The sequence below is a fragment of the Tupaia chinensis genome, unplaced genomic scaffold (genome assembly GCF_000334495.1).
Source record: "Tupaia chinensis unplaced genomic scaffold, TupChi_1.0 Scaffold144346_1, whole genome shotgun sequence".
In the NCBI taxonomy this organism is placed as follows: Eukaryota; Metazoa; Chordata; class Mammalia; order Scandentia; family Tupaiidae; genus Tupaia; species Tupaia belangeri.
The window spans coordinates 4,912,786-4,938,717 of NW_006204205.1; the positions used below are offsets into that span (position 1 = coordinate 4,912,786).

Sequence of the window (25,932 nt, forward strand, 5' to 3'; positions counted from 1 at the left end):
GCACCTGTTCTGTACTAAGCATAGGTTTAGATACTATGGATATACCAGTAAATGACACGAATGTTCTTTTCTGTTCTTATGGATTTTATGTGTTATCCCTCTAGTGGAGGAGATAGATCCCCACCCCTTAAGGAAAAAAAGAAAGTTTATTAATATGTACTATGTTATCAGGCAAGAAGTATAGTGAGAAAAATAAAAGTAGTTAAGCCAATTTTTAAAAAGATGTACAGTGTTTTTATTTTCCCACAGTTTAATATTTGCATTCAGACCATTACTTTTTCCTTTCATATACAAGTCATTGCTGGTTAATCCTGTGTTGGAGTTTGCTTTTTCTCTAAAAATAGAACTTCAACTGCCTTCTCACTGTTTTCAGTATTCAACAGTATATGATACAAGATGATAAAGGACAAGATAGATTTTGAAATGTGCTTAGATTTGGATATGATGGATAGTTATTGTGGGCAATAGTATACTGTTTTTACTGTTGCTGTCATAAAGCTTAATAAATTATTTATATAATTGACTTTCTCATGAAATATAGAGAAATGAATAAATATACTGTGATAAATTCATGTAAAGGTCAAGAAATAGACCATTTTCAGCAATCCAGAAGCCCTTACCACTGTGTGCCTATCCTGATCATAATCCTCTACCCCATTCTGACTTTTGTGAATATCATTTCTCACATTCTCTTTATGGTTTCACCTGACTGATCTCTAACTTAAGTGTTATCATAGTTTAATTTTGCTTGTGTTTGAAATCTCTGTGTGTAATTATACTCTGCATTGTTTTGCTCTTTACCTTGGAGCATGTTGGATATGGATCCCTGTGCTATATAGTTGATACTGCACAGGATGAATACACACTCTTCTGTTATTGATATTTACATTATTTCTGGTTTTGGCTACCATGGACGAACATTTTGTCTTATCTTTTCTGGTGCACATAGGTATTCTTTGGGAAATATATCAAGGAGTAGACTTGTTGTAAGGTGTACATTTCAACTTTATTTCCAAAGTGGTTTCCCAATGTACACTTAACCAGCAGTTTGTGAGAGTTCCTCTTGCTTCACATCTTCACAAATACTTAAAATGTTTTTAAATATTTACAAATGGAAAAGAAATTGACAACAAATTCTTCAAACTTGAATTTCTGCTTTAGAGAAGTCATTTAATAGAAGTAAAAGAAATAACAGTGTGTGTATGAATTGTACAGGCAATTTACTCATTCTTCACATAAATGTTCTCATGTAATCTTAACAAATTCCTGAAGCAATAGGTCCTTTATTATTCCCAATTTGCAAATAAGGGAGTTGAATTCAGATACATTAAATAATTTCAAGTCACTTTATTTTCATTTTTATTTTTTTTGAGGGGAGAGGTTTTTGCTACAGGGCACATGCACTCACCAGAAAGACAGAGAGAGACAAGAGATAGAAAGCAAAAAATCACCCCCCTGGGGGGATGGCCATGCCACAATTCCTTCTCCTCCGTTCTCCTTGCAGGATCTTGGGCACGCATGCACAAGCACTTGGTGTGAGTTTAAGCCACTGGGTCCGGGACCTGAACCACAGTGGGCTATATGGGAGTTCAGTGACATAGCCATTATGCTAAGTGCTGGTCCCAAGTCACTTTAACTATTGTAGTGGACTCTTAAAGACACAAGTCCACCTCTGAAGTACAAATTCATAGTGATCATGCTTTAATTTCTTTTCCCTCTTTCAACATACTGATGTGACTTCTGGAATCTGGTCTTCAAATAGTGGTAGGGACAACCTTTGTTTGAGATCTGGACAGGCATTTGAGGATGTTTATACATTTAAAACATGACAAATATGGGTCCTCTTTAACAACCCGGTGAGTTTGATGCAATTACTTTCTAGAATAGCTGAGCCACAGCTTCCGTGGTAAGTTTGTTGGTCCTGTAATCGAAAAAGAGATGTGCTAATACAGTAGTATTTTGTAAACTTCAGGTTTGGGCAAGCCCCAGGACTAACGGAAAACACAGCCCTTATTATAACATTAGCTGTCATTAGCAGGTCTCAGAAATGGTAAATGTCAAATGTAGCCTGACCTCTTTTCCTTGTATTACTCTCAACTTTATAATTTTTTGTTTCTTTTTTTTAATCTTTTTTTTTTTTTTTCCTGAGAGGTTTTTGCTATAGGGTGCGGGCACTTGCCAGGCAGAGAGAGACAGAGAGACAGAAAGTGAGAAATCACCCCCCAGAGGGGATGGCCACGCCACAATCCCTTCTCTTCCATTCTCCTCTCGGGATCTTGGGCACGCAAGCACACGCGCCCGGTGTGAGTTTACGCCACCAGGTCCAGGACTCGAACCATGGTTGACTACGTGGGAGTCCAGAGACATAGCCATTATGCTAACTGCTGGTCCCCTTCTTTTTTTCTTTACGTTTTTGCCATAGGGCACATGTACTTGCCAGAGAGACAAAGTGAGAATCACCCCCAAGGGGGATGGCTATATTGCAGTCCCTTCTCCGTTCTCATCTTGGGATGGGGCACACAGGTATACACGCTGGGTGTGATTTTCCAGCTGCCAGGTCCAGGACTCAAGCTGTGCTCAGCCCTGTGGGAGTCCAGCGTCTTAACCACCATGCCACCTGCTGACCCCCTAAAAAACATTTTTAATTCTTACCATACTATGAAAAATTACTACGAATTAGTCACTATTTGAAAACCACGTCATGTAAATTATAAAAAACCTTGTCAATCATAAATCCCATTGAACTATGTTAATTGGTGAGAGAAGTACTGAAAAAGAAGTACCTTAGTGGTTACAGTTTTTTTTTTTTTTTTAAGGTTTTTGCTGACACAAGTGTTGGAAACAGAAAAGGAGAAACCACCCCCCGGGGGAAATGACTACACCACAATCCTTTTTCCCTCTCTGTCCCCGGGATTTTGAAGCTGTACACACATGTGAACAGCAGGTCTGGGGCTTGAACAGCAGTTCACTGCGTGGGAGTCTAGAAACATAACCATTATGCAAACAGCTGGTCTGGGAGTTGGAACTGCAGTCCACTATGTGGGAGTCTAGAGATATAACCATTATGCCATCTGCTGGTCCCAGTGGGCACATCTCTTCAGGAGCCCAAGAAATTCAAGGGCAAGGACTTGCCCATGGGGGTCCCAAAGTGAGGAACTGTGACTGTGCTGCCTACTTAAGCGCTAATGACGAAGCAGAGATGATTCTGAATACTGTGAGAACTTGTCTTTGGTTGTCCCAAGGACTGCTCTGTTTTGGGGGACCAGCGATTCGAAATGGGATTTGGTCTGCTGAAAAGCACGCCATAATGTGACAAAGTGTGCAAGCGGCCCCTGTGGATCCCAGGCAACCTAAATACTACTTGCGAGAGGGGCGGGGCGGAGCCGGGCCGCCCTTGGGCCCTGGTTATTGGAGACAAACCCTAGTTGGTGTCCCTTGGGCCCTGGTTATTGAAGACAAACGCTACTTGGTGTCCGAATCCGCGGTAACCGTGAGCCGGCCGCGGGGAGACTCCGGAGCTGCCCACTCCCGCGAACCTTTGCTCTTTCTGTCCTGGTCTCAGGATGTCCGTCCTGAACTGAACAAGCCCTTCCCTGTGGGCGACTTTCAGGAGATTTCGTTTTATTAAAAGAGACCGCGGGAGAAGTGTAGGTGGCCACCTCTGCCGAATGGCGGCTTCGACTTCAACACGCCCCCCCCTAGGGGTCGAAGTTCCAGAGCCGCAGCTCTAACCCGGGCTTGGCCACGCCCTGGGCTTCCGGGTTTGGGCACAAACAGTTCTCTCTACTTAGGACGCTAGGTCCACGGCTCAGCCCCTACGAGTTTTTTTCACCCTGACTCTCAGCGCGTTTCCGGCTCCCCCCACAGGAAGCGAGAGAGGACCAAGCTACTTCTCTTAGGAGGATCCCGTGACGCCCTTATGTGAGGTCTCGCGACGTGTCTTAAATCTCACGAAGAAGGGATGGAAAAAGGCCTAACTGCACCGCCCAGTTATGACGTCACCGCGCAGTCATTTCCCTCGGGCGCTCGTTAGCTTGCGCGCGCGCCTTGCGCAGGCGCAGCAGCCCTCCTCCGCCCCCGCGCGGCTTTCTGTCTGGCCAGTCGCGCGTGGGCTGAGGCCCTGGGCGGGCGTTGCGAAGGGTTGTTTGCTTGAGCTCGGACCCCGAGACAGAACAGGGTTTTCTCCGTGTGTGAGTGTGTGTGTGTATGTGAAGGGGGAGCGGGTGACGCACCCCCTGCCTAGCGTGAATGGGCTGTCCCGTGGGCTGCTGAAAGCAGACTGGGGAGTTTCGGGGCCGCGGCCATGAACTCACCTGTGGACCCCAGCGCTAGGCAGGCGCTGAAGAAGAAGCCACCGGAGCGGACTCCAGAGGTAAGGCGAGTTGTCCGTCCCGCGAGTCTCACAGTCCTAAGGCAGCGTCCCCTTTTCGGTCTGAAACCCAGGCGACTACATATTACTCTGCCGGAGCGTCGCACCTGCTGCTGGGTTTCCTGGGTCGCCTGGCTCTGACCCGCGCCCTTGTCGCGGGCGGGGCGGCTACTGCCTTTCCTACCCGCTGCGCGGTGTTCCCCTACACCGGTTCTCGCTCTGACTTCCTAGTGTATTTTATGAGAGCACCATCTCTAAGTCTTATTTTCTGACTTGAGTAACATGTGGGTCCCTTAAGTGGGGTTGCCGGTACGTACTTGAGGGTAGACTATGAAAGACGAGGTGGAAGTTGTAAGTGAACTCCTAACAGCCGTGTAATTAGATAACTTCTCTTTAAGTGTCTTTGGAGTATCGTGGAGTTGCCCTTTAAATATATGAAGTTTTCGTAGTCAGTGTAAAACTTTTCGTTGTCGGTGTAAAGCTTTGCATCCGATCATACTATGAATTCTGTGGTGGATGATACTTGCTTAAAGATCAGTTCTGGAGGTAATTTTCAGGCTGTCAGTAGGACCTCTTACTATGTTTTATACTTGGATACAAAACCTACTGTGTTGTGTTAGCAGTATTGGCATCAGCTTAAAAGACGGACCCAAAGTTGCTCTAGACAGATTTTCTTTGATTCGGAGAAGTTTCTCAGATAAGTGTTGTGTGCGGTAAACTAAAAAAAAAAAACCTACAGCAACGGGAATGGATTGTTGGATTGTGTATATAATTGCAGTTAATGAAATACTTTGGTTAATGCTTTGAGTTTTTCAGGTTTATAGTGTTTTGCATAGTAAGTCTTATGGGCTGAGCTCTTAGGACATGACATTATTCAAGCCATAATTGAAGCTGTTATATGGGTCAAATTTTGTTATTGGAGATCCTGATCTTTGCGTAGGGATGAGATAAATTCCATCACTTTCTGGACACCCCCCCCTTTTTTTTTTGAGACCAGCATTTATAATCCTCTGTGTCTTAATTTCCCTAGACTTTTCAAGGCAGTGTGAGCTGAGTGAAAGCATTCACTTTGAACAGGTGAATTCTCCCATAGTTACAAAATTAGAGTGTCATACAAGGATTATAATGAATAATGTGTGTTTTACTTTTAAACATTATTTACATTAAGTTCACATTGTGATGGGAAAATCCTGCTTTTGTTTAATGCAGAATTACCTAGTTTGAAATTGTGTTTTTGAGCCTTAGGAAGTTTCCTAAACTGGAAAAGTATGTTGGCCAGCAGCATTGTTGAGGGGAATGCTAAATTACTGCCCACAGTACACTGAGTAGAGCCCTAACATCTAGCAGTATAACATGATTTGATGGAATTTTCACAGGTTGATTTCTGTTTTCAGAGATCCTTACTCTTAGTGACTCTTAATATATAATTGCTGTTTGTATAAATTTCGTAATTATTTGTTGAGAGCCTACTGGTTCAAGGCATTGTCCTGTGCACTAAGGATATATCAGTAAATAGTAAGCCTCACCCTCGTGGTACTTGGAGTTTAATGGAGTAAAGAGGGGAGAAGGCAGATAATAAATATAATTAGTAAGTTGTGAAGTATTTTATCTAGCTACTTGTGTTTGAAAAGACAAAACGACGGAGGATTGGAAACAAGAGGCAAGGACTGAGTTGAGATTTAAATAGGATGGTTCATGTTGTCCTGGTTGAGGTGATGACTCTTAATCAGTGTTGATGCACGTGATAGAATTAGCTACGTGGGTATATGGGAAAAAACGTTTCCAAGCAGAGGGAACAGTCATTGCAGAGGCCTTATAATGAAAGCATTCCTTGGTGCATTCTGTAATAATAGCAAGGAGCTCTGAGTGACTGGAGAGGAATGAACAAGGATAAGAGTATGAGATTAAGTCAGAGAGGAAATAATGACTTAGGATAGGGTATATCATGTACAACTTTCTACATCATTGTAAATTCTTTGACTTATTACAAGGTGGGAGTGGCAAGGGATATGTATCAAAAGGTTTTGAAACAGGAGTGATATTATTGTACTTAACTTTTAATAGAGTACCCAGGCTGTTGGGTTGAGAACAGACTATAGAAGAGTGTTGTAGTCTGTTTTGTTACTGATAAAAGAAGTTATCTAAAACTGGGTAATTTATTTTAAAAAACAGGTTTATTCAGCTCATGGTTTGGAGGTCCAAGGTCCAGGGACCCTTAACTGGCAGGCATCTTGTAGAGTCCTGATCACATCAAGAGGGTGAGAGCAGTTCAGAGCTCTTGTTTCCATGAGGCTCTCCATTTTGGTCTCATTTATCCCCACCAGAACTTCAATCTTGGGGCCCACCCCTAATGACTTTAATCTTAATCTCTTACCGAAGCTTCATCTTTCCACATCATTATTGATCAGATTTTCACTCTTTTATTCTTGTTACAAGAGCTCAGCACATGAATTTTGGGAGGATATACTCAAGTTATAGCAGTAGAAGCAGAAAATCAGAGGCTATTGAATTAATTCAAGTAAGAGGGCTGATAACTCAGACTAAAGTGATAGTAATGGTGTGCTCAATAGTGTTAAATTTGGAAATATTTTGAAGGTTCAATGAAAAGAATTTGCTAATAGATTAGATATAGCTATGTTTTGAGAGAAAAAAGATCCAAAACAGTATTAAGATTTTTGGCTTAAATAACTGGAATGTTGGAGTCATCAGAGAGAATTTGAGCTGTGCTGTCAAAGAAAAGGGGAAGCCCAGCCTACATGATGTTCTGCAGGTGTGGACACTGTGTTCTGTAGGCTGGGACCACGTGAGAGGCCCAGGCCAGGTTCCTGTTGTAGTGGCTTTGAGAGAAAAAAGATCCAAAACAGTATTAAGATTTTTGGCTTAAATAACTGGAATGTTGGAGTCATCAGAGAGAATTTGAGCTGTGCTGTCAAAGAAAAGGGGAAGCCCAGCCTACATGATGTTCTGCAGGTGTGGACACTGTGTTCTGTAGGCTGGGACCACGTGAGAGGCCCAGGCCAGGTTCCTGTTGTAGTGGTATGTACCTGTAATCCCAGTAACTCGAGGCTGAGCTGGGAGGGTTGTAAGCTTGACAACCTGGACAACATAGTGAAACCCTGTCTAAAAAAGAATCATGTATGGTGGATACCTAATAGTCCTAACTGGGAGACTGAGGCAGTAGGATTGAGACTCAGAGAAACCTTTTTTTTTTTTAAATTTTTGCCAGAGAGTACATGTGCTTGCTAAGGAAAGATAGAGAATCAGAGAGGAAGAGGGAGAGTATCCCCTGTTGGGAATGGTCATGCCACAATCCCTTCTCTTCCATTTCTTCATCCTTTCGGGATTTTGGATACGCACACACATGCTCAGTTTGTTTTTGAGGCTGCCAGGCCCAGGACATGGACCGTGGGGTTGACTTTATGGAATTCAGCTGCCTCAACCACCAGGCCATGCATGGACCCAACCTGTTGGGGGAGGGGTTGGGGGAGCCAGCCCTGTAGTGCAACCATTCTAAAGAGAGTCCTAGACCATATGGTCAGCGATGGTTTGAATTCTGGCCTGAGCAGTTTGAGAAACATGCTGGGCACATGTGTGTGCCTAAAATCCTGATGAATAGCCATATGTAGGAGAAGGGATTGTGGCATAACCATGCCCCATTTGGAAGTGCTTTCTTTCTCTCCTTATCTGCCTCTGATACCCTGCAGCAATTAAAAAGAAAAAGATGGGGAAAGCTGCAGGAGGAGGTGGTTTTGTGAATAAAAATCAGAAACTTGGAACCAGCAGTTAGCGTAATGGCTGGGTTGCTGGACTCCCATGTAGTCGACCCTGGTTCGTGTCCCGGACCCGGTGGCTTAAAACTCATGCCGGCTGCGTGGGGGTGGGCGCCCAAGATCCCGGAGAGAAGAACGGAGGAGAAGGGATTGTGGCGTGACCATCCCCCCTGGGGGGCGATTTCTCGCTTTCTGTCTCTATATCTCGCTCTCTCTGTCTGGCTAGTGCACGTGCCCTATAGTGAAAACCTCTCAAAAAAATAAAAATAAAATCAGAAACTCAATTTTGAACATGTCAAATTTGAAGTATCTATTAGAGAGACTAGCAGGTGGTGTGGTGGTTAAGGTGCTGGACACTCCCACATGGCTGACCAGGGTTCAAATCCTGAATCTGGTGGCTGGCTTTCTCACTTCCTTTCTCTCTCACCCTCTGTCTCTCTCTGGTCAAATTAAAAAATAAATGAATGAATAAATAAAATTAAATTAAATAATTATTAAAAAAAAGAGAAATATCTATTAGAAATGTTGAGGGCCAGCAGGTTACATGGAGGTTAAGGCATCTGGATCCTACATGGTCAACTCTGTGGTTCAAGTCCTGGACCCCGCGGCTTGAAAATCATGCGAGGTGCGGGCATGCTCAAAATCCCAAGAAGAGAATGGAGGAAAAGGGATTGCACTGAGACCATCTCCACCCACCCGGGGTGGAGAGGATTTCTCACTTTCCTTCTCTCCCTCTCCCTCACCCTTCCAGTGAATGCATGTGCCCATAGCAAAAACAAAACAAAACAAAAAACAAAAAACCTGAATGAATTGTATATAAAGACTTACATTTTTAAGAGAAGACTAGACTGGAAATAGAAGTTTATAGATATTACTTAAAATTATGGAACTGAACAAAATGACCAAGATAGTAAGTGTACATAGAGAATTAAGAGAAACAAAGAAGAGTAAGAAACTTGGGACAGTCTGTCACTATAAAGTTGTGGGGAGGAAAGTAGAAGGCATCAAAGGAGAATGAGTAGGAACAAGCAATATAGTAGGAAAAAACAAAACAAAACAATAGGGTGGAGGTATCTATCTTGGAAGCCAGGCTAATAAAGTATATAATAGAAGGGGATAAAATTCATTCTTTCAGTTTAATTTATTCATCTTATTTTTCTGGATATGTACTGGGTGCAAAGCTTTATGAAAAATATACAGTTAGCAGTTAGCATAATGGCTATGTCCCTGGACTCCCATGTAGTCAACTGCGGTTTGCATCCCATTCCCGGAGGCTTAAACTCACGCCGGGTGTGTGTGTGCGTGCGTGCCCAAGATCCCGAGAGGAGAATGGAGGAGAAGGGATTGCGGTGTGCCAATCCTTCCTGGGGGTGATTTCTTGCTTTCTGTCTGTCTGTCTGTCTGTCTCTGTCTGTCTGGCAAGCGCACCCGCCCTATGGCAAGAAAACCTAAATATATATATATTAGTGTTCTATAACTTGTAATCAGATGTTTTATCATATAATTAATGAGTAAAGAACTCTTGTGAGTTTTGGGGACAAAATTAATGGTTCTTTTATTTTGAACCACCTGTTGTCCTTAGATGAAACTATCAGCATAATCCTAATCCTAGTGAGCCAGACACTGATGGACACATGTGAAATGTGCCATTCGGAAATGCTTCTAACATAGCTTTTATTTTTCTGGCCATTTCTCTTACTTTATAAATCTAACGTCCACAGCACGTTATCTTTCCTAAGCTAGTTCTCTAATTTCATTTTCCACTTTGTAAAGATTTTCTTTTGGAAAATTTTAGACTTAAATTTGTAGTTCGGCTGGCCCAAAGTGCTTTGCATTGGGAGCCACATCCCATATGGCACCTTGAAATTCAAGTCCTGACCCTGGTGACTTGGAAAACACACTGGTTGCACTTGCATGTGTGCCCACTATCCTGACGGGAAGGAAAAACGGAGGAGAGGGGATTGCAGTGTGAGCCATGTAGGGGTGCTTTCTTCTCTTTATGGCATGTGCCCTGTGACAATTTTTTTAAAAAAAGGACTTTGTGGGAAAGTAAGTGTTCAAGACCAACAAAAGCTGTTAAAGTAATCCTTTTGAGTCCTTATACCAAAATTACTTAAGGGGAAGCCACAGTGAAAAATCAAGACTTTGAACTTGACTGTTTCTCAGCTCAGTCTATATATTCTGCAACCTTTTTCTGTAACCTTTCATTTTTACTTCAGAGTGAGCTCCTTATATTTCTCTTACAATTGATTTCCCTTCTTGTGCTTAATGCCATACTTTACACATAATAAGTGTCAATAAATATGATAAAAACATCAAAATCTAGAAACAGGTTTTGTAAAAGTCCTATATGTTAAAAAGGTAATACTTTCTATTCATTCGAACTTTCTATTCATTGTACATCTTTGGCAGTCTTAATCAGAAACTTGGTGACAGTTACAGGTTGATATGTCCTAGGTCTGTATGCCAGTTTACCCCTTTTTATGTGCTTTATATTCCTTTATTTAACCACCAGGTTGCCCTCCAGGTGTTTCAATCATCTATCCTAAAATGAAACTATCATTATTCCTCCTACTTAATACGGGATGGATATCCTTTTTTTTTTTTTTTTTTTTTTTTTTTTAAGGGTTTTTTTCTAAGGGGGTGTGGGGTTTTTGGGACAGACAGAGAGAGACAGACAGAAAGCGAGAAATCACCCCCTGGGGGGGGATGGCTACGCTGCAATCCCTTCTCCTCCTCCTCCTCCTCTTGGGATCTTGGGCATGCATGCACATGCGCCTGGCGTGAGTTTTAAGCCACCGGGTCTGGTACTCGAACCGTGGTTGACTAAGTGGGAGTCCAGAAACATAGCCATTACACTAACTGCTAGTCCCAGGATGGATATCCTTTATCTGAATTGCTTGGGACCTGAAGTGTTCCAGATTTTGGACTTTTTTTGATTTTTGGAATATTTCCATATTTGTAATGAGATGGGTTTTGGAATCCCTGCGTATTTGTAATAAGATATTTGTTTTGTTTTGATTTTGAAAGGTTTTTGTCATAGGGCGTGTGTGCTCGCCAGAAAGAGGGAGACAGAAAGCAAGAAATCACCCCTCAGGGGGATGGCCACACCACAATCCCTTCTTCTCCATTCTCCTCTCAGGATCTTGGGCACACATGCACACTCTTCTGGCGTGAGTTTAAGCCACTGGGTCCAGGATTTGAACCGTTGGTCTACTACATGGGAGTCCAGCGACACAGCCATTATGCCAACTGCTGGTCCCTGTAATAAGATATTATTGGGAATGGGACCCAAGTCTAAGTAGGAAATTCATTTATGTTTCACATATACCTTATATACATATCTCAAAGCTACTTTTTTAAATTTTACTTTTTGCATAAGGTGTGTGTACTTGGCCAGAGAGAGAGAGTGAGAAATCACCCCCCAGGGTGGGGATGGCCTAAACACAGTCTCTTCTCCTCCACTCTCCTATCGGGATTTTGTGCACACATGCACATGTACCTGTTGTGGCTGTCAAGTCAGAGCTGAGCAGAGCAGTCAGCCATGTGAGGTCCAGCACCTTGAGGTCTAAACCACCTGCTGGCCCTTGAAGTTATTTTTACAGTATTTTTGTACTGTAGCATTTTGATTGAGACCTACTACGTGAAGTCAAGTGTGGAATTTTCCACTTGTGGCATAAAGTCAATACTCAAAAATTTGGAGATGTCAGAACATTGTGGATTTTTGGATTATGGATGCCCATTCAGTATTTTCTTGGTGCCTAGCAAAATTACTCTATCCAGAAATTTGTATATTTGTACTCTTGATTCCTCCAGGAACCTCTTAGTCCAATTAACCACTAAATTTTTTTGAATTTAGTGAATCTCCACCTCTTCCTCACCAGTTATATTTTTCTGGTTTAAACGCTTCTTATCATTTCTACCCCAGAATTTCTGCTTGAGACATTTTATTTTCTGTGACATTGTTGCTAGAATGATCTTTTTGTTACTTATATCTGATCATATTCTACTTTTACTCAGAGTTTTATTATTTCCTAGTGCCTAGATAGATAACAGTAGAAGTTACCTAAATTATTTTGGGGCATTAAAAGAGAAGCTACTGGGACCAGCAGTTAGCGTAATGGCTATGTCGCTGGACTCCCATGTAGTCAACTGGGGTTTGAGTTCCGGACCCGGTGGCTTAGACTCACGCTGGGCCCGTGTGCATGTGTGTCCAAGATCCCAAGAGGAGAACGGAGAAGAAGGGATTGCGGTGTGGCCATCCCCCTTGGTGGGGTGATTTCTTGCTTTCTGTCTCTCTATCTCTCTGGCGAGCACACTTGCCCTATAGCAAAACCCTCTCCAAAAAAGAGAGAGAGAGAGAAGGTACTAATCCTTAAACCAGAATAATAGATTAAAGATGGACTATCCCAGGTTAGGTGTATGGGTTACCTCGTCCAGAGGATTACATTGATTTATCCATTTGCTTAACGAATAATATGTCAGACCTGATACTAAAAACCAAGTTTGTGGAGAGAAACAAGACATGATCCCTATTTTTCAGAGAATTTGGAGACAAACATGATTATGTAAATGTAGTAAAATGTTAGTTATTACTAAAAAGGTATGGATAAGACTTTGGGAATGTAAAGTGGGGGAAAGAAAGACTTCTTGAAGGAGCATTGAATTAAGTCTTAAAAATCATGAATAAATGGCTGCACAGTATACAGAAGAGAGATCATTCTAGGCAGAGAGCAGTAAGGGCAGACACCAGTGGTAGCAAGCCAGATAAAAGTGTATTTTGTTTGTATTCATTTGTAGGTGGGCCAGCAGTTAGAGAAAACAGTGTCCAAAGGTTCTTGGGGAGGAGATGATAATGAAAAATGGCTGCAAAACACTGTGTTAGTACATGGGATTTTGGAATAGTACATGGCGGATGTTAATAATAATCCAGTCCTGCTGTATATACTAGCAGGACTGGATTATTTTGGGGATTTGGACTCCATTTTATTAAAGGAAAATCGTGGAGGATTTAACACCTGGAAGTAAGATCAGTTTATAAAGATCACTCTGAGCATTTGGAGGATGTAATAAGTAAGGGGAGAAGAGGAGCACACTAGAATTGGCAAGGCTTACAGGTAGATAGTTAGAGTGAACATAGAACATTTTGTCCAAACTAGAATACTTTTCCATGTGAAAGCTAAGACTGTTAATCATTATGTCAGGATAATGGGGGGTCGGGGAGCCAGCCCATGGCCTGGTAGTTAAGAAGCTGGATCCCACATGGCCAATTGCACATTTCCAGTCCCAAACCCAGCAGCTTGAAAAACATTCTGGATATGTGTACATATGTGCCCGAAATAGCAAAAAGAGGGAGAAATGAAGATTGTGACATAACCATTCCCCATGGAGGGGGTGCTTTTTCACTTTCTCTGTGTCTCCTCCTCTCTGGTGAGTACATATATCCTCTGGCAAATATTTTTTTAAAAAAGAAAAGATAATAGGGAAACCAGGAGTTAATGATTTTGGTTATAGGACACAAATATTGTAGCTCAAGTGTGAGATAAGGTCCTTGGACCCACTGGTGGTAGCAGATGGGATAGAGAGCTTGAGGAAGTAGTACTGGCCCAGTGTGGTCACTGATTGGAGTGAGAGAGTATCTGCCCCCCACCAGACTTTTTTTTTTTTAACATTGAAGTTGATTGTAAAACGTGTACACGAAGTCCGTATATCCTAAGTACATAGCCAGGTGAATTTTTACAAACATTTTAAACTCTGTATATCATAATATATTATAGACTATAGATAGAAAAATTTCCCACAATATAAAATGTTAATAGCACTCCAGAAACTTCCTCTTTTCACTCTGCCAGTCAGTACTCTATCCCAAAGGAAATCACTATTCTGTATCTATCACTGCAGATTTATTCTTCCTGCTTTTGAACTTTATTGAGTGGAATTATGTGTTCCTTCCAGCAGCCAGGAAGACTGGGAAAGTATCTTGGTTCTTTGCATTTTGCCTCTGGACTAGACTTTGAACCTCTTTTCTTGGGGCTTTCCTTGGTTTTCCTCTGCTTGTCCTTTGTATCCTGACTCACCCTTTTGTTTACGCTTCTTTATGTCTACCTCACTGTGTCCGAATTTACTCTTGGGATAATGCCTCTCAGTCCCAGGTGCTGCAGTTCTTTCAAGCCTTTGCAAAAGCTTTGGTGAGAATCTGCAAAAATCTTCTTTTCTTTTGCATGTTGGGGACAGGTTTAGCTTGGGTATAAGAGCAAGTCAGAAGTTAATTCTAGGTTTCTGATTTGAGTAACTGTTTATATAACAGTATATTATTAATAAGGATTAAGGAGCAGAATTGGGGTGGGTGGGTGTCAGTTTTGGAAAGGGTTTGCGACCTCTTACAGGGCATACAGATGGAGATGTTCAGTAAGTGTTTGGAGCTTCCAATCAGACCAGGCAGTGGGACTGAATTGGTCTGAGAGACTACAGCATATGAGTTGTAAGTGAAGTCATGGGGTTGTTGGGAATGGCCAGGGAGAAAATGCAGAGTGAGAAAGAAGAGGATCCAAGGCCCAGACCCTTTAGGTGCTATAATAGTGAAGGGATGGGAGGATGAAAAGAAATTGTTAGAAGTATAAGAGCACAGCAGAAGAGTGCACTGATTTCAGAAAGAAATCAGTGATTTTAGTTTTTGCTATAGGGCATATGCACTCGCTAGAGAGGAGAGAGAGAAAGCGAGAAATTGCCCCCTGGGAAGATAACCACACAGCAGTCCCTTCTCCATTCTTCTCTTGGGATTTTGGGCACACGTGCACATACCCCCGCCCAGTGTGATTTTCAAGCTGTCAGGTCCAGGACTCTAACCATGGAGTCAGCCATATAGAGTCCAACTGCCTTACCCTCCTTGCCACCTGCTGGCCCGAAATCAGTAATTTTTAGTGTCATGTAACCATAAAGAGGTCAGGAAAAGTGAGGACTGACTAATATTTTGGATTGCTTTTGTCAGAATGATTTCAGTGAGGCTGAACTGATTAAGAGTCTATCACAGTGGATTGAAGAGAGACTAAGACACAAGAAAGCAAAGGCAACAGGTGTGCCATTTATGAGTTTGCCTTTGATGGGAGGAATAAAGATATAAGGTCCTCCCTAATCTTCTGCCATGCCACCTTTATCATCCCTTAACCCCTCAAAAACATACTTCAACTACTTATAAAAATTGTAACATTGCTTCTCAACCTAGGCTATGTATTTCACAACCTGAAGAATTTTTTTTTTTAACATTCAGTCCCACCCTTCACTTCTTAAATTAGAACCTTATAGAATGGACTACAGGCATTGATACTTATAAAAAACTCCTAGAGCAAGTCTGTCCTTTTTTTTGGAGAGGTTTTTTGTTTGTTTGTTTGTTTGTTTTTGCTATAGGGCTTGTGCACTCGCCAGAGAGACAAAGAGAGACAGAGAGATAGAAAGCGAGAAATCATCCCCCAGGGGGTTTGGCCACGCCGCAATCCCTTCTCTGTTCTCCTCTCGGGATCTTGGGTACGCACGCACACGCGCCTGGCATGAGTTTTAAGCCACCAGGTCCGGGATGTGAACTGCGGCCAACTACATGGGAGTCCAGCGACATAGCCATTACGCTAACTGCTGGTCCCCCTGGAGCAATTCTGATACGTAAACAGAGAAGTATCTTCCACTATGTTGAATTTTTCTTGTCTGTGCTTTGCATAGGTGAAAACAGTATTGTTGCAGTGTTATTGGCCCAGGAATTTTGCATCTGTACAAGCCTGCTTCATATCTGGGCTCCAGTACTGAGAATCAATGATCCTGTGCACGTTACTTAAATTCTCTAAGACTGAATATCTTTCTGGGATTGTTGTGAGGAATAAAAGAGATAATGTAAAGTATTTAGCAGACTGCCTTTATAAGGAACGTTAAGTGGAAGCCGTGTGTATTAGCCACGTGCATTGTCTGTGTCTGGAAAGCTACCTTATGGCTTTACAAATTCAGATACCTCACTGAACTCTCTTCGCTAGTGATCATCTGTCGAATTGTGCATTTTTTCCTTCCTCACTTTTCCATTTCTCTGTGTTCATAGGATACTTTGCACCTTCTTCCACTCTAGTAATTATTATGCTGTGCTGTAATTACTTGCATGTTTGTCTTCGGCTCTAAGCTCCTAGAAGTCAGTGACTGTGTCCTTAACTCTCAGTGTCCATCCTACAGTACTTGGTACATAGTAGGTGTTCAAATATTTGTAGAGTAAATGACTTTAAAATGAAAAGCAGTGTGAAAAATATAATTACTTTACTGTTTTAGTAGTGATTTCTGTTGGTCTGTATTTAAAGTGTCAGAATAAAGAGACTGATATTTGTTAAAATGACAGAGTTTGTTACTAATGTTGTCTTGTTCAAATATGAATAAAGCAGTTGTCATAAGCAAAATATGTTTTACCTGGCAGTTCTTGAGTGGCAATTCAGATGGAGGAAACTTAGTCATAGCCTAGAACAGGAATTCCTTTTAGGTAGTTTCAGAACATATCTGCAGGAATATAGAATATTTACCTGTATTTCACAAAGAAATACAGATAAATGCTTATTTTAAGGTTGGTTTTGTTTCATTTTACCACACGATTTAAAACTTGCTGGGCAAAAACTTTATGTTCTCTTAGACACCAGTATAATTGCGTACCTAAAATCAGAGAAGTTTTTTTTTAACTATTTTTTTTTAACTAAATGTTAAACAGGGGCTAGGACTGAGAAATGTAAGCTTTAGTATTCCTATAATCATTTATCTGTTTAAGAATTTAGACTAATGATCTTTAACTGTATGCTTGTAGAGATTTTTTTATAAATTGGCAAAAGGGCACCATTGTACTTGGAGTCATTTTTGAGTGAGTCACTGTGCACATCCCTGAAAGTGGCAGAACAAAGATTCTGTTGTGCTTTTCCACAGCAGATGCACATTCAGAGGGTTCCTTGGAGAGAAAAGGAGCTTATTTATGCTTCTGGGAACCTTTGACCTATAAAGTGTAAACCCAGATGGGTAGAAAAGGGAATGTTAAATCTGGACGGAACCTTTATTAGAGAGTATCTTTTCCAGGCACCTGGTTTTACAAATGTGTTCAAGATTCCCAATTTGAGAAAAAGCTGTGGCCATCTGGGAGTTTAGACATGGTAAAGTTTTATGTCTGAGAGACTGAGGCATTTCCCTCAGAAACAGTTCTCCAAAGGAGAAGAGCAGTCAGACACGATGAGCTTGACTCTATGACAAAGTCCATGTCTTTGGTAGGGACAGAGTAATTGTGAGCTCCATAACATTGAGTTTATTATTGGCTTTACCTTGAAGTAGCCTGGTAAACTAAGGTCTGGCTGTAAGTAAAAACCAGAATGAGCCTTTTATTAAAAAATCTAAGTCATGAAGGTTTAACTAGCAGGGTTTTTTTTGACATTTGTGTGGAATGTAACTCCAAAGGTATGAGACACGTTCTCCCTGCTTTGCTGGAAACCAAAACTTTGGCAGTTGGAGGGCTTTGACACATGTCAGAAACAGTGGGGCTCATTGGACAGGGCACTTAGTTCATAGTGGAAATAACACCACTCAGCAGGTATTTGTGAATATATGTAAGTGAAGTGAGGTGCATACAGATAAAGAATTTGAACTTCAGGGCAGTAAAATGCCCTGTTTAAGGTCACATGACTCATCCGTGACTTCCTCAATACAGTAAAAACCCAACTTGCTTTCTCCTTTTCAGAACAGTGAACTTGAGTTTTATATACTTTGAATTTTTATTTCTATTCTCATATCTACTTCGATGCCTCATATTTTTCCAAATAAATGTCTTTGGTCTAGTTTTGCTTATGTAATATAAAGTACTTTGAAATTTTATGTAGAATGAAAATAGTTATGTTTGAATTGTAATTTTTTAAAAAATATTTTGTTTTGTAATATACACTTTTATTTTCAGAAATTGGTATCCTATTTTAGTTTAGCTTCTTTTTAAAATATAATTCTGATTTTTTAATAAAGAATTATTTTTTATTTAACTTTATTTATTATTATTATTTTCCAGTTTGATCAGAGAGGGACAGAGAGAGAGAGAGAGAAAGTGAGAAAGGAAGCCACCAGGCCCAGGTCCTGAACCATGGTCGGCCATGTGGGAGTCCAGTGCCTTTAACAACCATGCCACCTGCCGGCCCATTACCACTATTCTATGGAGCTGGCCCACACGTAGAATGTACATTTAGCAAGCCTTGAGTGACTTCATAATGAGTGGTTGGATCATAAAAGTGAATTTTAGGCTATACTGTCAATGCATAAGTAATTGGGTCCTTAATCCTTTGATAGATTATAATTTCAATGATTAATTATTGAAGTCCTAAAGTTTAAGCATATCAGTTGAGTCTTTTATCCCTAAAAATTAAAATTTCAGGATAACGTTACAGTTTTATTAAACAACTTAATTTTCTAGTGGCTTTTTAAAACAATGTATATTTGGGACCAGCAGTTGGTGTAATGGCTATGTTGCTGGACTCCCATATAGTCGACCATGGTTCGAGTCCCAGACCCAGTGACTTAACCTCATGCAGGGCACATGTGCATGTGTGCCCAAGATCCTAAGAGGAGAATGAAGAAGGGATTGTGGCATGGCCATCCCCCCGGGCGGGGATTTCTTGCTTTCTTCTCTCTGTCTCTCTCTCCTTCTGGCAAGCACACGCACCCTATAGCAAAAACCCCTCCCCCCAAAAAATGTGTATTTAGTAAGTTAAAAATTCAATTTCACTATGAGAAATAAATACTTAAATCTAGGAAGACTAGATTCTTATAGAGTGATGGAAGGAGTTACCTTTTCTGTTACCTGCTCCAACATTGCTGGGGGCAATTTGTCATGGACAAAGATCAGAGTATGGTTATTTATGATTTAAAAAAGAAAGCGTGGGCTAGCTATGATAGCTCACGTGGTAGAGCACCCATTGTGAGATAATACAGCCATATGGGAGACTGTAGGTTTGGATCCCAGGTCGGCCAAAAATGCTGGACATGCCTCATGGTCCTACTTACTGGAATTAACAAATTTTTCAACAAACAGCTAAATAGTAAATATCCTAGGGTTTTATGAACCTATGGTTTTGTGACAACTACCTAACTGTAAAAACAGCCATGAATGGGTGTGTCTGTGTTCCAATAAAACTTTATTTACAAAAAATAGCTGGCAAACTAATTTGCCATACTTTGCAACTCCTGAAGCATATGATAAAAAAAATCTACCAGCAAGTCAAATAAGGAGGTACATGCCACAGTCCCAGCTAATTGGGAGGCTGAGGCAAGGAGGATCATGAGCTGAAGGCCAGGCAGGGCAACACTGTGAGACCCTGTTTATAAAGTTAAAAAAAAAAATTGGGGCATATGGTGTAGTGGTTAAAGTGCTGAACTCCCACATGGCCAACTGAGGTTTGAGTCCCAAACTCAGCAGCTTTAAAATCATACCGGATTTTCAAGCCTGTACTTGTGTGTCCCAAATCCCAAGAGGAGAATGGAGAAGAAGGGACTGTACTGTGGCAATTCCCTCTGGCCACACTTTATACTTTCCCTCTTTCTCTCTCTCTCTCTCTCAAGCACACACGCTCTATGGCAAAAACACTAAAATAAATAATATTTATCTGTGTGAGTAAAACCAAGCCATAAATGAACTCCTCTCCCTTTTGGAGACTACCTTGCCTTATAAGTTTAGGTGGGTTTCTGCCTCCCACCATGGACACTGAAAAACATCAAGTTTTCATTTTCCCAGCTATTCACACAGCTATGGCATGGGCAAATTATTCAAGCACTGCCAATCAGACAATCCATCCCAGATTCTGAATCAAAAGCTAGGACAGAATCTACTCCGACACAGCAGTAGGGTACACCAACATAGGCAGGCATGGTACAGGTGATCAGCCGTATCATCCACCGTTCAGTGCCAGCAGCAGTAGTATCTTTAAAAATCTGCAATGAGAAAGTATGGGCCATGGTTGCCTAGTACCTAATCTCTTAGGTAGTTGGGAAAGTCATGGCGTGTTTTTCTATGCAAAAAAGTGTCATGACTTTCCCATCAACCAAAATTTCTCCTACAAGCATTTCTGTAACTACTCAATATACTTTACATAAATTCTTTTCCTTTAAATTCCTCAGAATTGGTTTATGCTGCACATACGTAACAATCCTGTGAGACCCTGAACTAGCATCATAAGCATCACTTCAGAGCTTGGTAAAAATGCAAATTCTCAGGTCCCTCTCCAGACCCAGTGAATCAGAATCTTTGGGAGTAGGCCCAATGATTTGTGGTTTGGTTGGTCCTGCAGGTGGTTCTGATGCCACCAAAGTATGAGAATCACTGGATTATATGCAACCTCTGTGTCACGCTGGATTATTAATCTGATAACCTACTAATGGGGAAGGGAAACAAATACTATGATATTCAGTAAATCCTAGTCCCTTCAGTGCTTCAGGTTTGAAGGTTACAAGACGCTAAGCAATCACGAAGAACCTCCCAGAATAAATCAGAATGGCGATAAGAGCAAGCTGATTAATTCTTTCTCTCACAGGATGTGAGTGGTTATAGTATATTGTTTACATGGGATAGCAAGGAGTTTTTGACTACACAACCACACCCCCAGCACACTCGAATATTTACTGTTTAGCTGTTTGTTGATTCCATATAGGATTAATGCTCATGTTTTAGTTCAGGTCCGTGGAGTTACTGTTTTTAGATCTTGTAGAGAACTACACGTTCTTTTGACCAAATTGTCAGTCTGTAATAAGTAGATTACGGGCAAATAGCTGGGCAAACTTTTAGATAGTTGAAAAATGGTTTTTAGATTGTAAAGTGATAAAGCTTGTCTGTGTCTCTTCAGAGAACTGAAGAACTGTTTAACTCAAACATTTAAATGATATTCTCACTCAGACTTGAAAAGTTAATTCCTAATTTTTTGCCAGATATTCGTGGCAGTATTAATGATGTCCAAAAGATGTCCACTGGCTTGAAAACAGAGGACGTTACATGACAAATTGAATTGAGAATCTCAGGAAATTCTGGGACTCTTTAACTTTAGCCTGCCCTTACCTCGTAGGTCCAGTTATGGGAATCTGGAATCTCTTTGCCATAATTAATGTTAACCTTTGCGTGACAATTTGCAGAACATGCTTGCCACTGAAACAAAATTGTCTTGGTGTCAAAAATCTCACGCATTTTTCTGTAAGGTAGGCATTTTCTGAGTGTCTGCCTTTGTTATGATCACAACTAAGTAAAAAGAGGGGCCCAGGCAGCTGTGTTTGTATAGCCACACTTAACTCTGGTGTTGTTTTGTTAGTCTTAGTTCATGTATTAAGGCAAGAAAAAAGTAATAAAATGTATGTAGATTAGTAAAGCCGTAGTAATTCTATACTTATTCACAGGTGATACTCTTGTACATGACTCTGCTAACTATGAGAGTTAATTTATTAAAGGGCTGCTAGATTCAAATTCAGTGTATAAAACCAGTCAATTTATGTAAACCAATAACAAAGCCACATTTTAAATTGATACTATTTGAGAGCATTTAAAAACCTTAAGTACTTATGAATAAATCCAACAAGAGGTATAGAAGATTTCTCTACTTAATACTACAATATGTAGTATGGAAGCAGATATCAATATGGTATTAGACATGCAAGAGATTTATTGGGGGACATGCTTGTGAGCAGAAATGGAGAGAATGCACACACAGGATGCTGATGTGACCCTTGGACAGAGGAAAGAAATGTTGGGTAGGAGAGCCTTACATTACAGTGCAATTCTACAAAAGTTTAGCAAGGTGGATGTGGAATACTAGAGTCTTTTAGAGTAGTCTCAATTCTGCAGAACAGGTTCACGTTAGCATTTTTGTCAGTCTCTTCTTGGTTAGGAATATCCAATGGGAAGCTTGACCCCACTACCAACATAATTGTGAATTACAGAGCACAGTTAAGAGGGCTTTGGTCAATTCACTTCCTATAGTTGGAGATCCAAGAGGCACCTTTTCAAGACCATTTGAATATACTTCTTGCACTACTTTTTTTTTTTTTTTTTGCCATAGGGTGCGTGCACTGTGAGGGTTAGGGGTGGAGGGGAGAAAGCAAGCCAATAGGGCATGGTCACATCACAATTTCTTCTCCAATTCTTCATTCTGTTAGGATTTTAGCATGCATACACAGGTGTGTGGCGTGTTTCACAAGCCCCCGAGGGGGCCAAGATTTGATCTGCAATCTGCTGTGTGGGTTTGGCTCCCTGAACCAGCTAGGCTTTGGAGCTGTCTCTAGATCTACTTTTTCACACAGGTTTGAGATTCAGGCAACAACTCCATAATGTCCCATGACACTCTTTTCCTGAGAAGAAACACAGAGATGGTAATGGAAAGAATTATAGCCCCCATAGTTAACTGTTGTTCACAGGTTTGCAACCAATACTTACCCTCTTTCCTTCACTACGCATCTTGTTTTCTCCTTAACCTCAATTACCTCAACAGATCTTAAAGGATTTATGACTTACACCTTTTCCTGGAATGTGTGAATCCTTAGTACTCATATCTTTCTCAGGCTGATGTTGTTGCATGTGTCCATTTGCAGTTATACTGAGGTAAAGAGTAATCGGGAGGATTATCTGGCTTCTACACATCACATAAAAGCAGCTTTTCACCTGCTGATCACCCTACCAAAATGGCAGAACCTCTTGCCAGTTTTTTCTTGGGCCCTGGAATTTAAAGTGTTCTGGTGGCAGTTGTAACTAGTAGTTTGATGAAACTTTTACCCTGTCTCCTGGAAAACGTGTTCATCCTTTGGAATCAGGACTTCCAGGCGTACAGAGCCCACAGTTGCAAGGATGAGAAGCACAGAATTTCAAGGGGGGAAAAACAGAGAAGAAAAACATTTAAGGGATACAAAAATGGAAACTTACCTTTTGATGATAACATGTATGATATCTTTAACTGGAAAAAATCCACACAATTTCTTATTCACTTATTGGGAGTAATGATAGATGAGGTGACACTAATGAATGTACATGTGTGTGTGCCCAACATCCTGAGAGGAGAATGGAGGAGAAGGGATTGTGGTGTGGCCATCTGCCCTGGGGGGTGGTTTCTCACTTTTTGTCTCTCTGTCTCTCCTGTCTCTCCAGCGAGCACACACACTCTATAGCAAATATCTTTCACAAAAAAACAAAAAAGAAAAAAAGGCATTTTGACTGGGAATAGAATTTTAAATTGACAGTTTTTGTTTTTTGGGTGTTCTTTTGGGAATTTAAAGATGTCACTCCAAGATCTTCTGGATTATATTGTTCTCATTTGTTGTTGTTACGAGTGGACCCGTGTGCACCCGAAGAGAGACAGAGAGTAAGAAAAACCCCTTAGTGGGGTATGGTGATGCTGCAATTCTTTTTTTCTCTCCATTTCTTCATTTTGCCTGCATTTGGGGACACACATGCCTGTCTTGTGGATTACATTGTTTCTGACAGGAAGTCTGTGATTCTAAATTAAGACATTGCTGAATGCCTCCCAGGAAGAAAAATCAACCCTGGTTGAGAACTAATGCTCTAATCCTTTCAGGTGGTTCTTTACCTGACTTTGGGTATCTCTTCATATGTATGTGATGATCAGTACAACTTTAGGCTCAAGAAGGACCATCCGTAGGTTTCTAGTATACACTTACTTTCTAGGTAGGTTTCTCTCTGTCTCCTTCCCTCTGTAAATTCTGTCCTTTTCCTATTCACTGAACTGCCAGCTCCTTTTCTCTTTTCTTTTCTTTTCTTTTGGAGAGGTTTTTGCTATAGGGTGCATGCGCTCGCCATAAAGACAGAGACAGAGAGACAGAAAAGTGAGAAATCACCCCCTGGGGGGATGGCCACGCCGCAGTCCCTTCTCCATTCTCCTCTTCGGGATCTTGGGCACGCATGCACAAGCGCTCGGCGTGAGTTTAAGCCACAGGGTCCAGGACTTGAACTGCATTCGACTACATGGGAGTCTAGCGACATAGCCATTATACTAACTGCTGGTCGTCCACCTCCTTTTCTTTACCTCAGGATGCCATAGGATAGTAAGATGGGGTAATCATCTGTTTTCAGTTCATTGGGAATGGGAGATTTCAGAGATTTCTACTTGGCTTGTTGTATAATGACAACTCACTTTTTTTTTTTTAAGAATTATTTATTTAATCTTATTTATTATTATTTTTTCATTTGACCAGAGAGGGAGAAAGACAAAGTGAGAAAACAAACCACCAGGTCCGGGACTCAAACCAGGGTCAGCCATGTGGAAGTCTAGCACCTTAACAACCATGCAATCTGCTGGCCCCTACCATGACAGCTCTCACCGTATAGATTATAGACCTAGTATGGTGGTTATTCTAACTGCCATGTATATGAATTCTAATTATAAGCTTAGAGAGTGGATGTGGACAGAAATCTGACTGCTTTTTCCTATTTTTCCAAAGTCCTTTCCAGGGGCCAAGGGGGAGTCATGCCCACAAACATTAACAGACCATTTTTTCCATTAACAGGATTCTTTCTATATCCTGTCCCTGGCATAGTATCTTTGAGATGTATATTTACCTGATTACAGTATATTCTTTTGCTTATCTTTTCCCAAGACACAGATCTTCCCTTCTAATCACCAACCTAAAAATTGTAGAACCCACCTATAACATACAAGCTCCCACTTCCACATGCCCTGCCTTTTTGGGCCAGACCAATGGAAATCTCTTCACTAATTTTGTCTGTCACTCTCAAAATCAAATAAAAGGACCCTTCTCCCCCCATATCTGATCACCCCAAGAAAGGCATGTTTGCCTCTTCTCTAGGCCTAGGTCACTCATATTCTGCTTGGGAATAAACTGCATTAATTATTAATTCTTTAGAGTTGGTTATTTTCTGTTGACAGTGGGGAATGACTTTTATAAGGTGGGTCCGCAGGCATAGTGAGCCCACTGTGAACCAAACTCTGCCCAGACTCTACTCGTTCAGCGTATTTGGACTGTGTGGTTCATTTGCCCTACTGAGGTAATTATCCCTCAACTTGGGTAATTCTTAGTTCCATCCAGTTAGTGACTAGGCTGGTCTGAAAAGGCATTGTTTAAATATCTGGTGCCTAGGTGCTGTTCCATATAGCCTTTCTTTTTCTCCCAGGCAGTCTTGGACTTTTCACAACATTGGTGGTCTCAGGTTACTTGAATCTCAGAAGTTATACAGCCTTCCTATTTTTTAAGAATTATTAATTTTATTTTATTTATTCATTCATTTTTATTTTTATTTGGCCAGAGAGAAAGAGAAAGTGAGAAAGCAAGCCACCTGGTCTGGGACTCGAACCGTAGTTGGTCCTGTGGAAGTGTCTAGGACCTTAATCACCACCCCACCTGCTAGTCCCTGTATAGCCTCACTTCTGCTACATTCAGTGGTCAGAACAAATCACAGGGAATCCAGATTTATTGGGAGTGCATGTAGATCCCAGCATTTTTTTTTTTTTTCTAACTACCATAGAGTTTATGTGCTCTCCAGAGAGTGGAAGGAAGAAGGCACAACCCGATGGGGCATGGTCATGCTGCAATTTCTTCTCCTCTATTTCCATTCTATTGAGATTTGGGGCACATGGGTACTTGTGCTCACATGCCCAGCATGTTTCTCAAACCACCAGGCCAGTATTTGAACTGTGGTTGGCCAGGTGGAATTTGGCCTCCTTAACTACTAGGCTGTGGGGCTGGCCTACCCAGTCTTTTTTTTTTTTTTTTTTTTTTTATTGTTTTTTTTTCTCTTTTCCATGTCAAGCAAAC

At 41.2% G+C, this 25,932-nt stretch overlaps 1 protein-coding gene across 4 annotated transcripts in view; it reads left to right on the plus strand.

Moving 5' to 3' along the window:
* The first annotated feature begins 4,064 nt into the window (after positions 1-4,064).
* The window catches only part of RAPGEF6 (Rap guanine nucleotide exchange factor 6), a 263,794-nt gene continuing 241,926 nt past the window's right edge, over positions 4,065-25,932 (plus strand). For 2 of the 4 annotated variants that reach the window (XM_006166894.3, XM_006166896.3), the window contains exon 1: positions 4,304-4,372. In XM_006166894.3, the coding sequence (XP_006166956.1) occupies positions 4,304-4,372 (69 nt within the window). Of the gene's footprint in view, positions 4,373-25,932 lie in introns of all 4 variants that reach the window. The other 2 variants (XM_006166893.3, XM_006166895.3) reach the window with 2 other exon arrangements.